The sequence below is a fragment of the Oncorhynchus mykiss genome, chromosome 7 (assembly GCF_057628025.1).
Source record: "Oncorhynchus mykiss isolate SJ-2025 chromosome 7, ASM5762802v1, whole genome shotgun sequence".
Classification (NCBI taxonomy): domain Eukaryota; kingdom Metazoa; phylum Chordata; class Actinopteri; order Salmoniformes; family Salmonidae; genus Oncorhynchus; species Oncorhynchus mykiss.
In genome coordinates this window covers 2,734,649-2,757,747 of record NC_143028.1, presented here as the reverse complement: position 1 = coordinate 2,757,747, position 23,099 = coordinate 2,734,649, and the positions used below count along the sequence as shown (strand labels likewise).

General features: G+C 46.1%; 1 protein-coding gene across 1 annotated transcript in view; it reads right to left on the bottom strand.

Annotated features, from left to right (window-relative positions):
• Nucleotides 1–23,099, bottom strand: part of LOC110497049 (protein unc-80 homolog) — a 107,842-nt gene that overhangs the window by 31,297 nt on the left and 53,446 nt on the right. The window contains exons 22-46 of the mRNA XM_090239711.1: nt 22,825–22,931; nt 22,163–22,322; nt 19,668–19,840; nt 19,099–19,311; nt 18,838–18,973; nt 17,839–17,972; nt 17,459–17,636; nt 15,724–15,927; nt 15,219–15,319; nt 13,895–14,092; nt 13,138–13,245; nt 12,266–12,404; nt 11,670–11,851; nt 11,328–11,459; nt 8,810–8,996; nt 8,292–8,420; nt 6,979–7,122; nt 6,588–6,688; nt 6,035–6,121; nt 5,481–5,664; nt 5,235–5,329; nt 5,037–5,126; nt 4,807–4,908; nt 4,396–4,576; nt 3,702–3,967 (exon numbers count right to left, since the gene is read on the bottom strand). Coding sequence (XP_090095837.1) covers nt 3,702–3,967; nt 4,396–4,576; nt 4,807–4,908; nt 5,037–5,126; nt 5,235–5,329; nt 5,481–5,664; nt 6,035–6,121; nt 6,588–6,688; nt 6,979–7,122; nt 8,292–8,420; nt 8,810–8,996; nt 11,328–11,459; nt 11,670–11,851; nt 12,266–12,404; nt 13,138–13,245; nt 13,895–14,092; nt 15,219–15,319; nt 15,724–15,927; nt 17,459–17,636; nt 17,839–17,972; nt 18,838–18,973; nt 19,099–19,311; nt 19,668–19,840; nt 22,163–22,322; nt 22,825–22,931 — 3,731 coding nt within the window. The remainder of the gene's footprint in view (nt 1–3,701; nt 3,968–4,395; nt 4,577–4,806; nt 4,909–5,036; nt 5,127–5,234; nt 5,330–5,480; nt 5,665–6,034; nt 6,122–6,587; nt 6,689–6,978; nt 7,123–8,291; nt 8,421–8,809; nt 8,997–11,327; nt 11,460–11,669; nt 11,852–12,265; nt 12,405–13,137; nt 13,246–13,894; nt 14,093–15,218; nt 15,320–15,723; nt 15,928–17,458; nt 17,637–17,838; nt 17,973–18,837; nt 18,974–19,098; nt 19,312–19,667; nt 19,841–22,162; nt 22,323–22,824; nt 22,932–23,099) is intronic.

The window sequence follows — 23,099 nt, the reverse complement described above, 5'->3', positions numbered from 1 at the left end:
CTACAACACATTACAGTGGGTTACTGTCATAGTCAGCATAGGACTACAACACATTACAGTGGGTTACTGTCATAGTCAGCATAGGACTACAACACATTACAGTGGGTTACTGTCATAGTCAGCATAGGACTACAACACATTACAGTGGGTTACTGTCATAGTCAGCATAGGACTACAACACATTACAGTGGGTTACTCTCATAGTCAGCATAGGACTACAACACATTACAGTGGGTTACTCTCATAGTCAGCATAGGACTACAACACATTACAGTGGGTTCCTCTCATAGTCAGCATAGGACTACAACACATTACAGTGGGTTACTGTCATAGTCAGCATAGGACTACAACACATTACAGTGGGTTACTGTCATAGTCAGCATAGGACTACAACACATTACAGTGGGTTACTCTCATAGTCAGCATAGGACTACAACACATTACAGTGGGTTACTCTCATAGTCAGCATAGTGGGTTACTCTCATAGTCAGCATAGGACTACAACACATTACAGTGGGTTACTCTCATAGTCAGCATAGGACTACAACACATTACAGTGGGTTACTCTCATAGTCAGCATAGGACTACAACACATTACAGCGGGTTACTCTCATAGTCAGCATAGGACTACAACACATTACAGTGGGTTACTGTCATAGTCAGCATAGGACTACAACACATTACAGTGGGTTACTGTCATAGTCAGCATAGGACTACAACACATTACAGTGGGTTACTGTCATAGTCAGCATAGGACTACAACACATTACAGTGGGTTACTCTCACAGTCAGCATAGGACTACAACACATTACAGTGGGTTACTGTCATAGTCAGCATAGGACTACAACACATTACAGTGGGTTACTCTCACAGTCAGCATAGGACTACAACACATTACAGTGGGTTACTGTCATAGTCAGCATAGGACTACAACACATTACAGTGGGTTACTGTCATAGTCAGCATAGGACTACAACACATTACAGTGGGTTACTGTCATAGTCAGCATAGGACTACAACACATTACAGTGGGTTACTGTCATAGTCAGCATAGGACTACAACACATTACAGTGGGTTACTCTCATAGTCAGCATAGGACTACAACACATTACAGTGGGTTACTCTCATAGTCAGCATAGGACTACAACACATTACAGTGGGTTCCTCTCATAGTCAGCATAGGACTACAACACATTACAGTGGGTTACTGTCATAGTCAGCATAGGACTACAACACATTACAGTGGGTTACTGTCATAGTCAGCATAGGACTACAACACATTACAGTGGGTTACTCTCATAGTCAGCATAGGACTACAACACATTACAGTGGGTTACTCTCATAGTCAGCATAGTGGGTTACTCTCATAGTCAGCATAGGACTACAACACATTACAGTGGGTTACTGTCATAGTCAGCATAGGACTACAACACATTACAGTGGGTTACTCTCATAGTCAGCATAGGACTACAACACATTACAGCGGGTTACTCTCATAGTCAGCATAGGACTACAACACATTACAGTGGGTTACTGTCATAGTCAGCATAGGACTACAACACATTACAGTGGGTTACTGTCATAGTCAGCATAGGACTACAACACATTACAGTGGGTTACTGTCATAGTCAGCATAGGACTACAACACCTTACAGTGGGTTACTGTCATAGTCAGCATAGGACTACAACACATTACAGTGGGTTACTCTCACAGTCAGCATAGGACTACAACACATTACAGTGGGTTACTGTCATAGTCAGCATAGGACTACAACACATTACAGTGGGTTACTCTCACAGTCAGCATAGGACTACAACACATTACAGTGGGTTACTGTCATAGTCAGCATAGGACTACAACACATTACAGTGGGTTACTGTCATAGTCAGCATAGGACTACAACACATTACAGTGGGTTACTCTCATAGTCAGCATAGGACTACAACACATTACAGTGGGTTACTGTCATAGTCAGCATAGGACTACAACACATTACAGTGGGTTACTGTCATAGTCAGCATAGGACTACAACACATTACAGTGGGTTACTGTCATAGTCAGCATAGGACTACAACACATTACAGTGGGTTACTGTCATAGTCAGCATAGGACTACAACACATTACAGTGGGTTACTGTCATAGTCAGCATAGGACTACAACACATTACAGCGGGTTACTGTCATAGTCAGCATAGGACTACAACACATTACAGTGGGTTACTCTCATAGTCAGCATAGGACTACAACACATTACAGCGGGTTACTGTCATAGTCAGCATAGGACTACAACACATTACAGTGGGTTACTGTCATAGTCAGCATAGGACTACAACACATTACAGTGGGTTACTGTCATAGTCAGCATAGGACTACAACACATTACAGTGGGTTACTGTCATAGTCAGCATAGGACTACAACACATTACATGGAGTAATCATATGAGCTTGTAAGGATGCATTGTCATACTGCAACACCATGTTTAGGCCCAATTCAGAATGCATTGTGGGATTTGGTCTGTAATCTCCGAGGCCTCCTAGAGCTGGGTTGAAGCAGCATCTGGCACCAGCATTAAAGTCTTTGTATTTTAAATACTTATTTACTGTGTATTTAAGGATTTTCAAATAATGTGGCCGAATCAACGACTCCTATTGGAAGTATTCAAATCATTTGCTATAAATACTAAATCCTATAGTTGATGTCCTGCCTTTCACACCATGGCATCCATGTGCATGTTTCTCTAATCACACAACTAGTTAGGAGGATTCTGTGTGGGCCCTTTCCGAGGCCAATGGAAGTAGAGGTCTCAATCAAATGTTATGTAGTAGAGTATATCAAAGCTTAGTAAGAAACATGGGCTATTATATCGGGTTCAATGCAATAAATGTTTGTCTGCTGAGTTGTCAACAGCACAGTTTCCCAGATCAAGACTAAATAAACCCAGCTGCATTTGGGATTGACCTGCACTGCTCTCTGTGTAAGTCTTCCATGATGAAGCCCCGGTGAGTTCCATTGTCAACATATTGACCATGCGTTGCTAGTGGCTATAAACGTCTGCTCCCAAGCTTCAACTCAACTCTAACCTGACCCAGCCCAGCCTGTGTTTCTGTAAGTCAGCGCTATATTATGCAGTGAGACTGACTCACAGAAAGGGGATGCCTAGTCAGTTGCAAAACTGAATGCATTCGACCAATGTGTGTTCTGCATTTGACGCAACCCCTCTGAACCAGAGATGTGCGGGGGGCTGCCCTAATCGACGTCATCGGAAGCCTGGGAAGCAGTTGTTGTTGGGCGTTAACTGCCTTGCTCAAGTGCCGAACGGCACAATTTTCCACCTTGCCGGCTCGGGGATTCAAACCAGCGACCTTTCGGTTACTGTTCCAACGCTCTTATCCACAAGGCTACCTGCCACCCGCCGCCCCCCTCACAATGACGACAGATTGTGAGACACATTTGGGCAGTGGTTGGCATGGTTCCAAGGTTGCATTGATATAAGCTCAGTTATGTGACTTCTTCCTGTAATGGGTGGGGTTAGGATTTAGGGAGGCTACATTTATCCTAGATCTCTAACCTTTAACCCCAGCAGGTGGATGAAGTAGCACCATGAAACTGATCTAAGATTAGTTCCACATTTTCAGCCTCTAATAGAGAACAACAACCTGCTGGACCTGTAAACTGATCCTAGAACTGTACTACCTACCTGCAACATGGTGGGGAGGAGCCACTGGTATCCACTCAGGGAGAACAAGTGGTTGAAGTGAACGGCCGTGTTGATGGCAGTAGCCGTGTACTGCCTGAGGAGGGCGCTGTCCTCGGGGTGCAGCAGCAGGGCACCGTTGAACACGTTCAGGAAGAGCATGATCTCGTCCCCCCACGGGTACTCACTGGGCATGCCCAGAAACATCTCTTCTAGTAGTTTGATCCACAGGACTTTGTGGAGAGTGTCCAGGCCGAAGAGCTCCTTGCCTGGGGAGAGGATAGCACAATATGGGGCTAACTCACTATGGAAGCCCCTTTGAAATGAAGACTTTCATGCTTCCCAAGTGTTGGTAGACTTTTGTTTTGTGATCTGTGTTGTCTAGTTGGAAGATGCACCACAGATCTACAATGTAGTACAGTACTTTACTCTATTAAATCTTCATTTTAAAATGCAACTAATCTCAAGGGTTGGGGTCAATTCCTTTCCAATTCCAGTCAATTCAGAAAGTAAACCAAATTCAAATTCCAAGTTGTCCTCATTGAAAAGCATTGAAGAGAATTGGAATTGGAATTTCGGTGAACTTCCTGAACTGACCGGAATTAAAATGGTATTGACCCCAACTCTGATCATCTCTCTTTATTGTCTTGTTTGTTCACTCAGATACCATTCAAGATAGGGTCCACTCCAGTCTTACCCTGTGGCTCGCTGAAGAGAGAGAACTCTCCGTCGATGGCCGTGCGGGGGAAGGAGGGCAGGCGGAGCAGGTCTTCTTGGAGCATGGACACATGGGACTGTTTGTGGATGGCCGGCATGTTCTGGGTCAGGGAGATGAGGAATAGAACACGGCCCACCTCCTCCAGTTTACGGGAAAACACCTAGGGAGAGAGGGGAGGGGGAGGGAGGCATAGGAAGGGGACACACACAAGAGGCTGAGACAGGCACCAGTAAAGATATGGACAGGCAAACAGAAGGTCACACTTTTCAAACGGTTAAAGCCACAGTTGGGAGGTTTTTAGTCATTTATACTGTGTGTACTCTTTGGTGATGTGCACAAATTGCAGAGCGTGGCTTTAACGGCGAGATGTAAACCTGAAACATAACACACCTGTTTCTGAATGAGTTCCTGTCCTTTCTCTGGCAGCATGTGGACCAGGTTGAGCTGGGGAGACACAGACCTCCTGAACGGATAGATGTCCCTCACAAAGGTCTGAAGTTGAGAAAGACAGTCAGAAAGCCCATTATGTAGTCACTGATCGAGAAGACATTCTCATGGTCATTCTAGACATCTAACCTCACAGTTCATAACACCGCTTGGAAATGGATGGGAATTCCAACCTTGGAATAGTGAATGAGGTTCCAGCGCTTGTCCATGAGGAAGTAGTGCGCCGACCGAGACTCGGGAATGTTGAAGAACTCCAAACACTCCTGTTAGGGAAGAGAGAGGCCAACGAATTGGGGATGACTTCAGTGTATCCCTGAGAATGTTCTGTCATCATCTGTAGAATGCAGATGAACTCTATGATGAGAAGTTACCTTGAGCAAGGCTTCAAACTGAGTGTCTTCATGTACAGGCAGCTGGGTAGGAATGTCACACTCATTCTGCCCGTGCACTACCAGGGTCTTGGTTCCTGCAAGGATATACATGATTTACTATATTACCCACATGTAGCAGTCAACATTATAGTATAGAACACAGTCAAATGACTGGGCTCCCATTGGCATCCAGTGACCTTCACCTGGCAGGGATGACCTTCTGGTAACCTTGAAAATGGCCTTTACCTGGCATGGATGCAGTGACCAGCAGCTTGACCTCACACTGCTCCTTCTTCATGGTCTGTTTGAGGTCCTTGAAGAAGAGCCCCTCCACGTAGCCCACCACCTCCCACAGGAAGGTCAGCGTGGCTGAGATGGCATCCATACCCCACTCACACGGAGTACGCACAAAGTACATAATCAGCCCCACCTAGGGGGAGAGAGACAGACAGACAGACAGACAGACATAAAGGTGAATAGGGTACAGACAGAGAGAGACAGAGAGAGAGAGATAGGGAGAGAGAGAGAGAGAGAGAGATAGGGAGAGAGAGAGAGAGAGAGAGAGAGAGAGAGAGAGAGAGAGAAAGAGAGAGAGAGAGAGAGAGGGGGACAGAGAGAGAGAGAGAGAGAGAGAGATAGAGGGACAGAGAGAGAGAGAGAGAGAGAGAGAGAGAGAGAGAGAGAGAGAGAGAGAGAGAGAAAGAAAGTAGAGGGGGAAGAGAGAGACCTTCATTAATCTTGTCATCAAATTGATCAATACTGCTACTGTCTGATATACATTGACTGATGTCTTGTCTCACCAGGTAGTTGAAGAGGATGTGAGAGGTCTGGGCTGGGAGGTCACCGATGTTCATCAACAGCTTCCTCAGCATGTACATCAGCTCGTCCTGATACACATAGAAACATGTGTCAGTTCAAACTCAACAGAAAAACACATTAACAACAGGAGGGGTTGTGTTCAGTGGGGGGAAAAAGCAGGTAACATTCCGGTCAACCTTCAACAACCTTCAACAACCTTAACCCAATACATGAAGAAGGTGATACAAACCGAAACGTCTGTGTACAACTTTTCCCCTGCCTGCTGTAAAAAGCATGAAAAAAAAAACATGAAAAAAGAAACAGTAACTTTTAGAGTTCTGCCTCGTAATCTTTTTGTGTAAGAACCACCTGTCATTTTTTGTATTTAGTACAGAGAAAATGTTTTGAAGACGTTTTGAAACAGGGAGGCAGTCTACTAACAACAGATTTTGTCCATAACAACATTGATTGAACAACATACTGAAGAGGGGCAGGATTCTATTGGTCCGATCATATGAGACTGCAGAGTATTTTGATGGACAACGGCTGCTCTACCTGTCGATTGCTAACGGTGAGCTTCTCCAGGAAGTGCCTGAGCACCAGGGCGGGGTCTTCGATCAGACAGTTCCACAGGATCTGCTGGGCCACTGCACTCACTGCAGGATCATGGTAAATGGATCATAAGAAAATGATCATGAGTTTTATCAGGACAGACCGAAACATTGTTTTTCTACTTTATTCAACAGCGTGTATTGTGATGAAAGGGAATGTGTTGTGTTACAGTGGACTCTAGAGTGGCCTTATGGGTATCTATGGAATGCATCTATAGGTTTCTGATCACACCCTGTACAGAATGTATTCTATTCTCATCCTCTCCCCCTCTCCCTCCCTCTCTCTGCCTCTCTAGTACAGTACATGACAGTTTGTGTTGAGCGACGCCACCCACCTGCCACACCGTCCTCTCGCACCTCCCCGTCCTCCATCAGGTGCACTATGGGTAAGACGGCGGCACAGATGCATGCTGGGAAGACGGCCTGGGGGGGCTGCAGCATGTGATGAGTGGGCGTGTGCTCCGTAGTGTTCTCCTCATCTAGTAGACAAGAACAACCCATGAATCACTACCACCTTATTCTACTGTAGTTTGGAAGGTGTTATACTGTAGTTTGGAAGGTGTTCTACTGTAGTTAGGAGGGTGTTCTACTGTAGTTAGGAAGGTGTTCTACTGTAGTTAGGAAGGTGTTCTACTGTAGTTAGGAAGGTGTTCTGCTGTAGTTAGGAGGGTGTTCTACTGTAGTTAGGAAGGTGTTCTACTGTAGTTAGGAAGGTGTTCTACTGTAGTTAGGAAGGTGTTCTACTGTAGTTAGGAGGGTGTTCTACTGTAGTTAGGAAGGTGTTCTACTGTAGTTAGGAAGGTGTTCTACTGTAGTTAGGAAGGTGTTCTACTGTAGTTAGGAGGGTGTCCTACTGTAGTTAGGAAGGTGTCCTACTGTAGTTAGGACGGTGTTCTACTGTAGTTAGGAAGGTGTTCTACTGTAGTTAGGAAGGTGTTATACTGTAGTTAGGAAGGTGTTCTACTGTAGTTAGGAAGGTGTTCTACTGTAGTTAGGAAGGTGTTATACTGTAGTTAGGAAGGTGTTCTACTGTAGTTAGGAAGGTGTTATGCTGTAGTTAGGAAGGTGTTCTACTGTAGTTAGGAAGGTGTTATGCTGTAGTTAGGAAGGTGTTCTACTGTAGTTAGGAAGGTGTTCTACTGTAGTTAGGAAGGTGTTCTACTGTAGTTAGGAAGGTGTTATGCTATAGTTAGGAAGGTGTTATGCTGTAGTTAGGAAGGTGTTCTACTGTAGTTAGGAAGGTGTTATGCTGTAGTTAGGAAGGTGTTCTACTGTAGTTAGGAAGGTGTTATACTGTAGTTAGGAAGGTGTTATACTGTAGTTAGGAAGGTGTCCTACTGTAGTTAGGAAGGTGTCCTACTGTAGTTAGGAAGGTTACCATATGTACAAGCTCTGTGTCAAGGCATGATTTTATCATAGTGCTTTTATCAGATATTATCAGGTGAGGATGTGCTTTCCTATTCCTCCCCATGTGACTTGAATCTGACCACCATTCAAAATACCATTCTGACACCTATACTAGCATGCCACTTAGAATGAAGCAATGTACTAGCCAAGCATTCTATGTGGGATCCTAATATGGATACTGGAACATGACCCCTACAAGTGAGTGGGCAGGTGTGTGGTTGCCACGGTAACACAGTCTTACCCTCGGCGCTGACCACGGAGCGGACTGACCACACGGAGCCGCGGCGGAAGGAGTAGTTCCTGTGAGAGTTACTGGAGGTGCAGGACGGAGTGACGGACATGCGGCGAGACGCCAGATTGACCTCTTCTTCTGCTGGCGGGGAGGAGAGGGTTCAGAGTCAGTCACAACATGAAACTACCAGTTGCTGGCTGACTGACTGCATTGTTCAAGGTGTTTTACCCTGTAGTTGTGGACTCGAAGGTAGGGTTGTTATCTGGTGTGTGGGCAACAGTATAAGCTTGTTGTTTTTGTTATTTTTGAAGAGGGCTGAAGCACTCAGAAAACCTAAATAGATAGGTTTCTAAGTTTATTGTTAGATGTTCAGTTAAGTTTGTGCTTCTCCAAATTACGTCAGAATCAGTGGTTTCCTGAATGGGACGGGAGCTGTATCACTTGAATTAACACCTCAAATCAATAACAAATATTTAGAAAATTAAGAAAGAGAGATGTCTCCAGCACTCCACGGTGGTCCCACCCACCTTCCTCCTCCTGCTCGGGTGGGGGGCTGCAGGTGGGTTCGTAGCAGGCCTCCTGGGCCACGGGGATGGCTGTGATGATGCTGGCTTCGCGCCCAAGACGCCGCTTCTCCTCCTCCTGCTGCAGGTTTTTCAGGATGTGCTCTGCACGCTGGTGGGAGCGCGACACAGCCCGCGCCGAGAAAGATTTCTGTAAGAGGTGGTGTGTGTGTGTGTGTATATAAGTGTGGAAAAGGGTGTGGGTGTGTGTGGAGGGTGGACGTGGGGGAGGATGTGTGTGTGTGTGTGTGTGTGTGTGAGTGTGTGAGGTGTGTGTGTGTGTGTGTGTGTGTGTGTGTGTGTGTGTGTATAAGTGTGGAAAAGGGTGTGGGTGTGTGTGGAGGGTGGACGTGGGGGAGGATGTGTGTGTGTGTGTGTGTGTGTGTGAGTGTGTGAGGTGTGTGTGTGTGTGTGTGTGTGTGTGTGTGTGTGTGTGTGTGTGTGTGTGTGTGTGTGTGTGTGTGTGTGTGTGTGTGTGTGTATATAAGTGTGGAAAAGGGTGTGGGTGTGTGTGGAGGGTGGACGTGGGGGAGGATGTGTGTGTGTGTGTGTGTGTGTGAGTGTGTGAGGTGTGTGTGTGTGTGTGTGTGTGTGTGTGTGTGTGTGTGTGTGTGTGTGTGTGTGTGTGTGTGTGTGTGTGTGTGTGTATATAAGTGTGGAAAAGGGTGTGGGTGTGTGTGGAGGGTGGACGTGGGGGAGGATGTGTGTGTGTGTGTGTGTGTGTGGTGGGGGAGAGAAAGGACAAACAGAGACACAGAGGCTCAGGGAAGGGGACTGTGGGATAGGCTCATTCTCAGGGGGGTCCTGTTTATAGTACAATTACAATACTGACATCTGGTGAACATTTGGTAATGTAAACTATCTGTCTCCTCCCGACAGTTATATATGGATGACACATGCCGTTATATTCTCCTGATAAGACTGGAAACATTATTAGGGTTTATTATGTTTGTAGATTAGGGTTGTAACTTTCCCAAATTGTACATTTCCGGAATCATGAGGATAAACCCGGAATCCTGGGGATTTGGGGGAAGTTAAGTACATTTTGCAACCCTAGATCAACTACACCTTGGACAGGGATCAATTATTTACCATTGTAAATAGTTGTCAGTAAAACTTACTATATGCAAATCCATCAGGAGAATATATCCAGTGCAAAAGCTCATTTGAGCATTCTAACCGGCACCAACAGAGATATCACAGTGGATGTTTGATAGAGTGACGTGAAAATGTTGACGTTTGAACAATTACAAAATGGTCGTCATTGGCCATGCATAGTATATACATGCAAAATGACCAATGCATGCAGCTTTCCCAAAAGAAGCCCGAGCATTACAGTACAGAAAACGTGGAGTGGCTTGTATAAGATGCATGTATCCAGAATGGCCCGTACGAGGCCCCCTAGTATAGCACCTCCCCCTAGGTCTTAATGTTTGTGGGGAGTCAGACAACCCAGCAGGCAAAACTGGTTGCAGTGACGTCGTTATGACGTCTTTTAATGACGTCATGCATGGTCCGGTTGTATACTGGTTGTATAATGGACATTGTGTTAAACTTATCTGACCAGATAACAATCAAAATATAACGTCTTTCCAATGACGCATTCATTTGGTCATTAAAAATACGTTTTTACCTGCTTGTAACAGAGATCAGTTGGTTGTGATCTGGTTATATGATGTCTTCTCAACCAGAAAACCAATTTACAACGAGAACATGACATTATTAAGACCCCATGTGCCAAACTTTTGCCCGCTGGAAATGGACAGACATCTCTTTGAATTTTATCTCATTCAGTCATCAAAAGATGAACTCAGTTTCCCATGATGCACCCAAACAAGCATCCGTACATAAATTACAACTTACTATGGAATAGATTGATTGAATAAATGTGGGGAACTAAAAACAAAGACAATTGATAGATTGATAAATAACAGACAGACTATAGGACTATTGTACTCAGACAGTACAATGACCAGTCTTGAGCTGATCTAGTATTGAATGACAAGTGATCTGAATACATAGTTTTTGGGTTTTCATGCTAGACAACAAAAAAAAGCATAGCAACACAAAGAAATTAACCCCCAAAAAAGTGTCATGGCCGACTATCAATTTAGTAGCATAATATTGTACTGTTTATCAGTCCTCTAAAGCTTATTTCCTAGTGCCATAGCGAACACAAGGAATAAATACACTGGGATAACAGTACCAAGTGTTACCATAACAGTTGTAGCATAATGGGTCCGTTGTAGCATTAGTAAGGTTAGTAAAAAAGATGCAACTCCACAACCCAATTCAATTAGCAGCGTTATGTCCATGTAATTCAATATACATGCACCAATAACGTACACCACAACAGACTTAAAATGTCAGACAAATGTGTACTTTGGTTTATAGTAAACATTGGTCAACCACTAGGCTCATTGTAAATTCTGTAAGTATCTGCTGATTGGACAGTAATCCAGGCAGCAGGGGCGGGACTTACAGAGTTGTCCTCGTTGATTGGGTCTTGGACACTGCCAGTGTTGGAAGGTACCCAGGGCGGGTCAAACATGGGCACACAGGGCATGCCCAGGATAGGTGAGGGCAGGGTGAAGTTGATGCTGGGCGGAGGGATCTAAAATATAGAGAATTATGTAGATTAGTTCATGAGAAAATAATTCAACAAAGCAAGAGACTTAGCAAGAGGCCTACACTTTAGAGTCAATATCATTTATGTAAATAATGAAAAGCCACAGGACTCAGAATAGAACCTTGGGGGATACCCGTTGTCAACTCCTCATTTTGACTAACAGTTGTTTTAGTAGAGGCTACGGTTCTACTGCACCTTAAAGATCTGCTGGGCACCCTCCTCCATGCGCGGCCACACCTGGTAGCGGAAGCGCCACAGCGTGTAGAACTTGAACACTGAGTTGATGCGCTGGCTCGCCTCAGCGTGCTGGAACTCAGCCATCATCATCTCTGTCACCGCGTCAGGCACCTTCACCGCACACAGCAAGAACATGGCAGCTGGGGAGTGGTGAGAGGACGGGGATTAGAGAGAGAGAGGCAAAGTGAGGTGGGGTGAGAGAGAAAGTGGGGATGGACAGAGATAGACAGCGTGAGAGAGAGAGAGAGAGAGAGAGAGAGAGAGACAGAGTGAGAGAGTGAGAGGGAAAAAAGAGAGGGAAAAAAAGAGAGAAAGACAAAGAGAGAAAAGGAGTAGAGACAGAAAGACAAAAAATCTATACTACATTTTAAACTCTTCCATTTATCTTTAGACTGGAGGCAAAGCAGTGGGCACAGATTCAGAGTTTGGAGTGGAGCCTAGAATATCTCACCAGAATAGGCTTGGAATAACTCTAGTTACTGACATTAAAAGAGAAATTGTTCAAACAGAAACCCTGCTATCCATGACAGTCATCCACAGTTCTCTGTAGTCACCTGCAGCGGCAGCCATATGCTCGTCCACACTCAGCAGGAGCTCCCAGGCTGCAGGCTGGACGTCTGCGTACATGTCCTCTGTCAGGATGGGCGCCGCCTTGATCAGCAGTGATAGAGGAGCTGGGGACAGGCTCATCACCTGAGGGGAGAGGCCACAGCAAGCAAGGGTTAGCATTAGCATGCTAGTGGAGATCTGATAGCATTGCTAGTGTGGGCATATAGCTTGTATAGCATGCTAGGGACAGAGGGGCCAGGGACAGGCTCATCACCTGAAGGGAAAGGCCATAGACCACAGACAGCCAGGGTTAGCATTAGCATGCTAGTAGATATACCATTGCTGCTGTAGGCCTATAGCTTGTATTATTATGGTATTGCATGGTGCTGCAATATACTTGAGTTGGCTGAGAGGGCTGTAGCGAGTTAGCATGCTACTTCAGTAATAGAATTAGAGATTATGTATTTGAGTGGGTAGAAGCGTGTGGGCGTGGGGTGAGGACATCTTGGCATGAGGTTGGCATCTTGCTCTAGATAAACAAGCACGTGGCGACACAGTAGCATCTGTTGACACGCTGCTTCAGACAGATGGACGCACAGACAGACAGACAGACAGGCTGGCGGACAGACATACAGGCTAACGGACAGATAGACACGCAGGCTAACGGATGGATAGACAGACTACCATACAGACAGACAGACAGACAGACAGACAGGCTGGCGGACAGACATACAGACAGACAAGCTGATGGACAGAGTCACACACAGGCTGACGGACGGATAGACAGACTACCAGACAGACGGATGGACAGACAGACGCTCTGGCACATGCTATGGCTATCAGGGCATGTGTTGGCATGAGGGCTGTAGGTGGGCACCTGGTTGCGGATGTACTTGAGCATGCCCGTGTCCTTCTTGCCCTCGGTGTTGGAGTCTTTGGGGCGTTTCTTCATGGACGGGGTCCTCAGACTTGACTTGTCTGACCACTGGAGACACGAAGAGAGGAAGACATTGGAAAATACAAGTCACTTCATTTACAGTATCATCAAACCACTCCACATTACATCACTTCAATACATGTGCTGCTGCCATGTTGTGTTGCTACCGTGTTGTTGTCTTGTCATGTTGTGTTGCTACCATGTTGTTGTCTTGTCATGTTGTGTTGCTACCATGCTGTGTTGTCATGTGTTGCTGCCATGTTGTGTTGCTACCATGTTGTTGTCTTGTCATGTTGTGTTGCTACCATGTTGTTGTCTTGTCATGTTGTGTTGCTACCATGTTGTTGTCTTGTCATGTTGTGTTGCTACCATGCTGTGTTGTCATGTGTTGCTGCCATGCTAATGTCTTGTAGGTCTCTCTATGTAGTGTTGTGGTGTCTCTCTTGTCGTGATGTGTGTTTTGACCTATATTTAATTAGTATTTTTAATCCCAGGCCCTCGTCCCCGCAGGAGGCCTTTTGCCTTCTGGTAGGCCGTCATTGTAAATAAGAATTTGTTCTTAACTGACTTGCCTAGTTAGAAAAAAATACAAATAAACATTCCAACATTACATCACTTCAATACATTTAAATTCACACCCCTCCATATCATATCACATCACTTCAATGCATTTCAGTCCACTCCTCTCTGCGCCCACCTCCTTGTTTTTCTTGGACCGGCTACTGATGTTCCCTGCACTGTCTTCTCTCAGGCTGTCCACTGTCTCCCCGTAGAGCAGCTTGATGGCACGCACCAGGCGGGCACAGGAGCGGCTGTGGTGCTGGTAGCAGCGTGGGTGGCAGAACTCCACGTGGGTACAGATGAAACTCTGCTGGTTGCACAGCAGAATCATGATCTACAGAGGAAGACAACAGAGGGAACAACAGTTATACAGGTGAATGGGCTTGATGAGGACAATGTGCTAGCTTTATAGCATGTGTGGTCAGGTGAATGGGCTTGATGAGGGCAATGTGCTAGCTTTAAAACAAGTGTATACAGGTGAATGGGGTCGATGAGGGCAATGTGCTAGCTTTATAGCATGTGTATACAGGTGAATGGGCTTGATGAGGGCAATGTGCTAGCTTTATAGCATGTGTATACAGGTGAATGGGGTTGATGAGGACAATGTGCTAGCTTTATAGCATGTATACAGGTGAATGGGGTTGATGAGGACAATGTGCTAGCTTTATAGCATGTGTATACAGGTGAATGGGGTTGATGAGGACAATGTGCTAGCTTTATAGCATGTATACAGGTGAATGGGGTTGATGAGGACAATGTGCTAGCTTTATAGCATGTGTATACAGGTGAATGGGGTTGATGAGGACAATGTGCTAGCTTTATAGCATGTGTATACAGGTGAATGGGGTTGATGAGGACAATGTGCTAGCTTTATAGCATGTGTATACAGGTGAATGGGGTTGATGAGGACAATGTGCTAGCTTTATAGCATGTGTATACAGGTGAATGGGCTTGATGAGGACAATGTGCTAGCTTTATAGCATGTGTATACAGGTGAATGGGGTCGATGAGGGCAATGTGCTAGCTTTATAGCATGTGTATACAGGTGAATGGGCTTGATTAGGGCAATGTGCTACCTTTATAGCGTGTGTATGCAGGTGAATGGGCTTGATGAGGGCAATGTGCTAGCTTTATAGCATGTGTATACAGGTGAATGGGCTTGATGAGGGCAATGTGCTAGCTTTATAGCATGTGTATACAGGTGAATGGGCTTGATGAGGGCAATGTGCTAGCTTTATAGCGTGTGTATGCAGGTGAATGGGCTTGATGAGGGCAATGTGCTAGCTTTATAGCGTGTGTATGCAGGTGGATGGGGTTGATGAGGACAATGTGCTAGCTTTATAGCGTGTGTATACAGGTGAATGCACTGTACAGGTCATAAACAAGTATGCTAAGTTGAATGCACACACGTAGGTACGCACGTAAAAGTATGCACACACATGCACACACCCAGCACCTACATGTAGCCAGGACATGTTACGGTGGTAGTTGTCCTCTGCTCCGCCGGTGCCTCCTGAACCCTCCGGCTCAATACTGGGTTCACTGGTGCTCCATGGACTTCCTGTCATGTCACAACACACAACAATACTGTATCAGTTTACTTCATTGACTCTCCTCGTGGAAATCAGTTATTTTGCATCTCCCATCAAACAAACAACATTCGTCATTGAGTTAACTACTCAAAGGGGACAGATGACAATGAATGCTATACATCACATGTTGATACAGAGTTGTTGAATGACAGGTGACTACTATGACTGAGTAGTAGGCAAATAGGGCTCCATAGGGCTCTGGCCAAATGTAGTGCACTATATCGGGTTTAGGGTGCCTACATCTGTGATTAGAATAGATCAGATGATCTATTAGTTTAGATCTATGTATGGAAGTTGTCACCAGATCAGATCTTATTCACCCACCTAATGGTCAAGGTTGGGATATGGGGTTGGGATTCTGAGATGTTGTTACCTATGTCAGTGACAGTGTCCCTGCTCTGGGACAGCAGTCCCTCCTCATTCTCTGACTCTGAGTCTTGGCGGGACATCTTGGTGCTCTTCAGGCTGCCGGCCCGGCGGATGGAGGACAGAGAGCCCCCCTTCTTCACCCTGAAACTCCTGGCCCCCTTGATCTGCAGCAGGCGAGAGCCCCCGGCACGACTCTTCCTGATGGGAGCTGGACGGGCAGAATTAAAAAGGTTAGTCTGCAATCTCACTGGGTTTATGAAGTCCCATACACCCATACACTGGGTTTATGAAGTCCTATACTTCCCATACACTGGGTTTATGAAGTCCTATACTTCCCATACACTGGGTTTATGAAGTCCATACTTCCCATACACTGGGTTTATGAAGTCCTATACTTCCCATACACTGGGTTTATGAAGTCCCATACTTCCCATACACTGGGTTTATGAAGTCCCATACTTCCCATACACTGGGTTTATGAAGTCCTATACTATCCATACACTGGGTTTATGAAGTCCTATACTATCCATACACTGGGTTTATGAAGTCCTATACTATCCATACACTGGGTTTATGAAGTCCTATACTATCCATACACTGGGTTTATGAAGTCCTATACTTCCCATACACTGGGTTTATGAAGTCCTATACTTCCCATACACTGGGTTTATGAAGTCCTATACTATCCATACACTGGGTTTATGAAGTCCTATACTTCCCATACACTGGGTTTATGAAGTCCTATACTTCCCATACACTGGGTTTATGAAGTCCTATACTATCCATACACTGGGTTTATGAAGTCCTATACTTCCCATACACTGGGTTTATGAAGTCCATACTTCCCATTCACTGGGTTTATGAAGTCCTATACTATCCATACACTGGGTTTGTGAAGTCCCATACTTCCCATACACTGGGTTTATGAAGTCCATACTTCCCATACACTGGGTTTATGAAGTCCTATACTATCCATACACTGGGTTTATGAAGTCCCATACTTCCCATACACTGGGTTTATGAAGTCCTATACTATCCATACACTGGGTTTATGAAGTCCTATACTTCCCATACACTGGGTTTATGAAGTCCTATACTATCCATACACTGGGTTTATGAAGTCCTATACTATCCATACACTGGGTTTATGAAGTCCTATACTTCCCATACACTGGGTTTATGAAGTCCTATACTATCCATACACTGGGTTTATGAAGTCCTATACTTCCCATACACTGGGTTTATGAAGTCCTATACTTCCCATACACTGGGTTTAAAACATCTTGGTAACACTTTACACAAGGCACACACATACAGGGCCGGATTACCGAACAGACACGTAGGGCATGTGCCCTGGGGCCACCAACCTCCATGGGGCACACAACCCATTTTGGGGGGTTTGGGGGAGGTTGTGGGCCCCCCAGATAGCATATGATCACAAAATGTGCAGAATTGCAGGAAATTAGCTAACAGATAGAAACAAATTCTCATAACAAAATATGTAGAATAGCATTATAAAACACATTTGTGTTGTAGGAAGTTTGCTGTTTTCCCCCCCAAAAATACCCACACCCAATTTATTTTTTTTACTATAACCAAAAACATTATTCTTTATAGCTTTTGAAGTTTTATAATTAAATGTTTCTTAACAAGAAAATATGGCGGTTTTTTCAATTTCCTGAAAAGTTTCTGTTTTAGAGATTTTCATCTGACAGGCCAATTTAGCAGAACTCAATTACCCAGAGGCTCCTGGGACTTCTTGTCGTCGCAGGCCGTGTCAGACTTGAGTGTGTGGCTGCTGCTGTTCAAAGAGTCGTGGCCGTCCTCGTCGTCTAGGATACCGGCAAAGCTGATCTTCCTCTCATAACGGTGGTGACTCAGCTCAGGGTCCAGCCTCAATCGACAGCTCTCCAAATCCTACAAACACACACAACGCAGACATATACACACGGACAGACACACACGCGCACACATGGACACACACACATGAACAGACATATGCGAACAGACAGACACACAAATATGCGCGAACACACACACACACACCAATTGATTTATAGGGATATGATTGCATTAGAGTAGTGAGTAAGTGTCAAGTAAGTGAAGTTCTCCTACTGACCACTTGGGGCTCTGTGCGTGGCCGGGGGAGGCAGGGGAATGTCTCTCTGAGGAAGGTGGTGATCTCCAGCAGTAACTGGCAGGCGGCCATCTTGAGAGCGAAAGGACAGCCGCATTTTGTTGGGTTGACTGTATCTGGGGACGGATATTTTGGGTCAAAATTTGGCTTCACCCATAAGAGTCGAAGAGGGGGGTGTTCTACTAAGCCTTATGGAATTGTTTTTTTGAAGGTCATACCAAGGATATAAGACCCTTTGAAGTATAACAAATATATATAAAACAATTATTTGATGAACGTTTTTACTTGGCCTTACTGCTATTAGCCCATACAAAAGCATTGAATAACAGATTCACTACATGGAACAACAGATAGTCCCCCCGAAATATCAAAAGGAAGCTGGTTCTGAAGTGTCTGTCCTCTATCTGAACATTGTTTTGGCACTAAACAGTCTCCATATACACTATACCTCCATTAATATCTTCAACTGGTATCAGGGGACCTTCAGACAAGTCTTGTGAGGGCGGTGGGGTCCTAGAGCAAAACAACTGCCATAATCGTATTATTTCCACAGAGGGGTCATAGTGTGTTTGACCAAGCTGTTGGGATGCTACAGACAGAAGATGGCAGATCGGCTATACCGACTTCAGACGAGTCCAAAGCAGCTTGTGGGTGTCATAGAGCAAAACTGAGAACACCATCTTGTTCGTGAGAGCCTCGTCTTTCCAAACCGTTTGGACGCTATAGACGATTTTGTGAGGAGATACATTTTCGGAATGCCTCATGGTCTGACAAACAACACTCTAGCTCTGTCAGCTTTCACGGCAGATGTGGAAGTGAGTGGACAAAAACACATATCGCTAGCTTAAAATGACATGTTTCTATGGGGATTTGCGTATTATGCTAATTTAAAGGGATAGTTTACTAAAAATACAGATTAACAAGATTCTTCTGTGAACCATATTTCCCTTTAAGGTGACATTTTCCTTTTCTATGGCTTACTGTCGTCTAAGTAGTCCTCCTCCTCGTCCTCCTTTCTCAATCTTCGCTTGGTCTCCTCGTCGTAGATAAAACCCAGGATGTTGGCAGGACTCTCGCTGTCTGAGTGGCACAGCTCACTGAGACGCGTACCAATGGCCTGGGAGAGGAAGGCCAGAGACAGGCACACACACACACACACACACTATTAGCGCCTGTCTTCATACACAATCTCGGTCAGTAGAATAATTTGATAGTTGCTCATCCCATCAGAGAGTCACTCACATCTCCCCATTGACAGAAGTGCTTGGCTGCATTCCACTGGAGCTTCTGGTTCCTCTTGTTTCCCACCACGGGCGATCGTCCCCGAGACAGACCCCGCTTGGTGATGTTCACGTGGTGACCCTTCATCCACTCGGGCCAGTTGCCACGGTTACAACGGTGGACGAAGCGGGCGCACTCCAGGAACAAGGAGGCTCTGGCAACCACGGGAGCTTCCTGTCGGACACCAGGAAGTACAGTAATGTCCTGTCAGATCACTGAAAGCTTACTTCAATCAATCCCATATTGCAATATTTACACATTTTTCCCTGTCAAATAACATTCCAGAACGGTTGTCTAGTAAAAAAGGCTTATTACTACCTGGTAGACTCCCATCACAGGAGTATACAGCAGTCAATTGATCATTGATTCATTGAATAAGATGTGCTAGTATTGGAACAGATGAAATATGTGGAAAGTCTGAGGAATCCAGAGGACAGGATTGAAAACCACTGAATTAAACAAAGACAATGTGTAAGCATTCACATGACCGGTTTGATTTAACTCCAGCCTGAGACCACTGTATAACTGACCAGGTCGAGCGCAGCGGCCAGGATGGATGCGTCAGGGATGGTGCCTGGCTCGCAGCAGTTCAACAGGAACTGGAAGCGTTTCATGCCCTGGCGGATGGCGGTCAGGTTCACCACGTTCTTGTTCTTCATGGCCTCCTGGCTGGCTGCCAGGCGCTCCTGGAACCCCTGGGGCCCTGGTGGAGGAGGAAGGGAGCGGGAGAGAGAGAGGGGGAGGGGAGATGAGGTATGGGAAGGATGGGGAAGGGTAGATGAGAGAAAGAGAAAGAGAGGAGGGGAGAGGGAGAGGGAGGGAGAACAGCGATAGATAGAGAGAGAGGGAGGAGGGAGCGGAGGAAAAGGGGAAGGAGGAGGGGAGGGATAGGAGGATAGGAGGAGAAGAGAGAGAGAGAGCAAGAGGAAGGGCGAGGGAGGAAGTGATGGGGGAGAACAGAGAGACAGAGAGAGAAACAGCAGTAACAGAAAGAAAAGAGGTGAGTAGAGCAGACTAGGGCCATCTGGGGCCTGGACCTCTATTCTACAGCATAACTAGAGCCTGGAGGTTTTTCTGACCATCTGATCTAACCAGGAAAAACTCAGGGCTCTGGGCATTATCTTTGCGAGTGCTGGCATGAATGACACACCCATATAGCAACATGATCACACAAAAGAACAAGAGAACAGACTATAGAACATAGCATGATTAGGTCATGTCTGAATCCATTGAATGAAAAGCACCATCGAGCCACTTAACAAACGAAGCTGGAGAGAAAGATGGACACACGGTCATTAAGCTAGGAAATGTGCAACATTCAACAAATATGATGACTTTGTTGTAATTCTTCATGGTAAAATTTCTTGATTTTGTGGGTTTCTACTTGTCTTGTCTCTCTCTCCCTCCTTCTCCCTGTCTCTCTACCTGTCTTGTCCCTCTCTCCCTCCTCCGTCTACCTGTCTTGTCTCTCTCTCCCTCCTTCTCCCGGTCCCTCTACCTGTCTTGTCTCTCTCCCTCCTTCTCCCTGTCTCTCTACCTGTCTTGTCCCTCTCTCCCTCCTTCTTCCTGTCTCACTACCTGTCTGGTCCCTCTCTCCCTCCTCCGTCTACCTGTCTTGTCCCTCTCTCCCTCCTTCTCCTGGTCCGTCTCTCCCTCCTTCTTCCTGTCTCTCTAGCTGTCTGGTCCCTCTCTCCCTCCTTCTTCCTGTCTCTCTACCTGTCTTGTCCCTCTCTCCCTCCTTCTCCCGGTCCCTCTACCTGTCTTGTCTCTCTCTCCCTCCTTCTCCCAGTCCCTCTACCTGTCTGGTCCCTCTCTCCCTCCTTCTCCCGGTCCCTCTACCTGTCTGGTCCCTCTCTCCCTCCTTCTCCCTGTCTCTCTACCTGTCTTGTCCCTCTCTCCCTCCTTCTCCCTGTCCCTCTACCTGTCTTGTCCCTCTCTCCCTTCTTCTCCCGGTCTCTCTACCTGTCTGGTCCCTCTCTCCCTCCTTCTCCCGTCTCCCTCCTTCTCCCGGTCCCTACACCTGTCTTGTCCCTCTCTCCCTCCTTCTCCCTACACCTGTCTTGTCTCTCTCTCCCTCCTTCTCCCTCTACCTGTCTTGTCCCTCTCTCCCTCCTTCTCCCGGTCCCTCTACCTGTCTCTCATATCCATGGGGACATTGGAGGCTAGATTGTGCCGTGCTAGCAGAAGGACCATGGAGCTTCCTCTGGCCAGGGGAAGAATTCAACATGGCTGCCATTAAACAGGGATGGAACAGACCCCGGGGACAAAAAACACCCAATGGAGTATAATAAGGGCCTGTCGGTGTGGGCACTGGGCAGAGGTGACAAGGAACTGTCCAGTGAGCTAAAAGATGGGCATTTGCTTAAAAGGTTGATGGTTACTATAACTTCTGGAGATGTTAGGGTATCATGTATGAGTCTACGGCATCATGTAACAGTCTAGGGTATCATGTATGAGTCTAGGGCATCATGTAACAGTCTAGGGTATCATGTATGAGTCTAGGGCATCATGTATGAGTCTAGGGCATCATGTAACAGTCTAGGGCATCGTGTATGAGTCTAGGGCATCATGTAACAGTCTAGGGTATCATGTATGAGTCTACGGCATCATGTATGAGTCTAGGGCATCGTGTATGAGTCTAGGGCATCATGTATCATTCTAGGGTATCATGTATGAGTCTAGGGCATCATGTATGAGTCTAGGGCATCATGTATGAGTCTAGGGTATCATGTATGAGTCTAGGGCATCATATATGAGTCTAGGGCATCATGTATAGGGCTAGGGGTCTCCCCCTCAATCTGCCAGGGGTTGCACAGGCAGTGGTCGACAAATACATACAAACACCACTAGCATGAAAGATGGCGGCAGAGAGTGTACAGATCACTGGACGCACAGGACAGGCCAACGGACAGACCATAGACAGACTACGGACGGAACAGGACAGTCAGGCACATACACACAGAGAGGCGGGCGGGGTGAGGGGGCGAGCGGGCGGGGGGTGATAGGGGACACCCCGGGGGTCTACCATCTTTCTCTTCTGTGTGGTGAAGCTTGGATGGGTTCCGCCTGCCAGACCGCCATTTACCGAGCCGCTTGAAGAAATTCTCCTCCTCGTCCCGGCCGTACTCCACGCCCCCCGCTCCCCCGCCGCCCTCTGACAGCTTCACGTTGCTGGTGAACTTCACCTGCAGGCAGGGGCGGTGGAGAGAGAAAAGACTGTCCACACCACCGGCAGTAGAACAACAAATATGTAGCATTAAAAAGATAAATAAATATATAAACAGAAATAACAAGTTGTAAACAAAAGAAACACAAACCATCTAACTAGTAATTTTGTCATTTAAATATATTTTCTTGTCTATCCCTTAGAAATTATCAAAATGCCCAGTTAACAATACAAGAGGACATGGTGTTGCCCAGCTCAGTCGTGAGAAAAGGTTATACATCAGCCCATGGCTGTAAGACCAGGGCTCTCCAACCCTGTTCCCGGAGAGCTACCGTCCTGTAGGTTTTCACCCTAATCTGATTCTAATAATTAGCTGGTTGATAAGCTGAACCAGGTCAGTTACAACTGGGGTTGGAGCGAAACCCTACAGGATGGTAGTTCTCCAGGAACAGGGTCGGAGAGCACTGAAGTAGACAGTTGTGAGAGACACGACCCCTTGTGGTCAGTAGGTGACCCCTGACCTTGGAGCTCTGGCGGATGAAGGAGAGTCGGTCCACAGAGCTGATGTCCAACAAGTCCTCGACCCCGTCGGTCAGCCCAGAGAGAGATGATCGCTTAAGCCAGTTACCTGCAAACACACCCCACCCCACCCAGGTCAGAGTAATGGAGGGATGGATGGAGGGAGGGAGGAGTGCAGAGGGGGTAAACATCACACTTATACATCGAGACATACACATACTGGCAGAAGACATACTGAATACACACACACACACAGAGAGAAGCATAAACACAAATA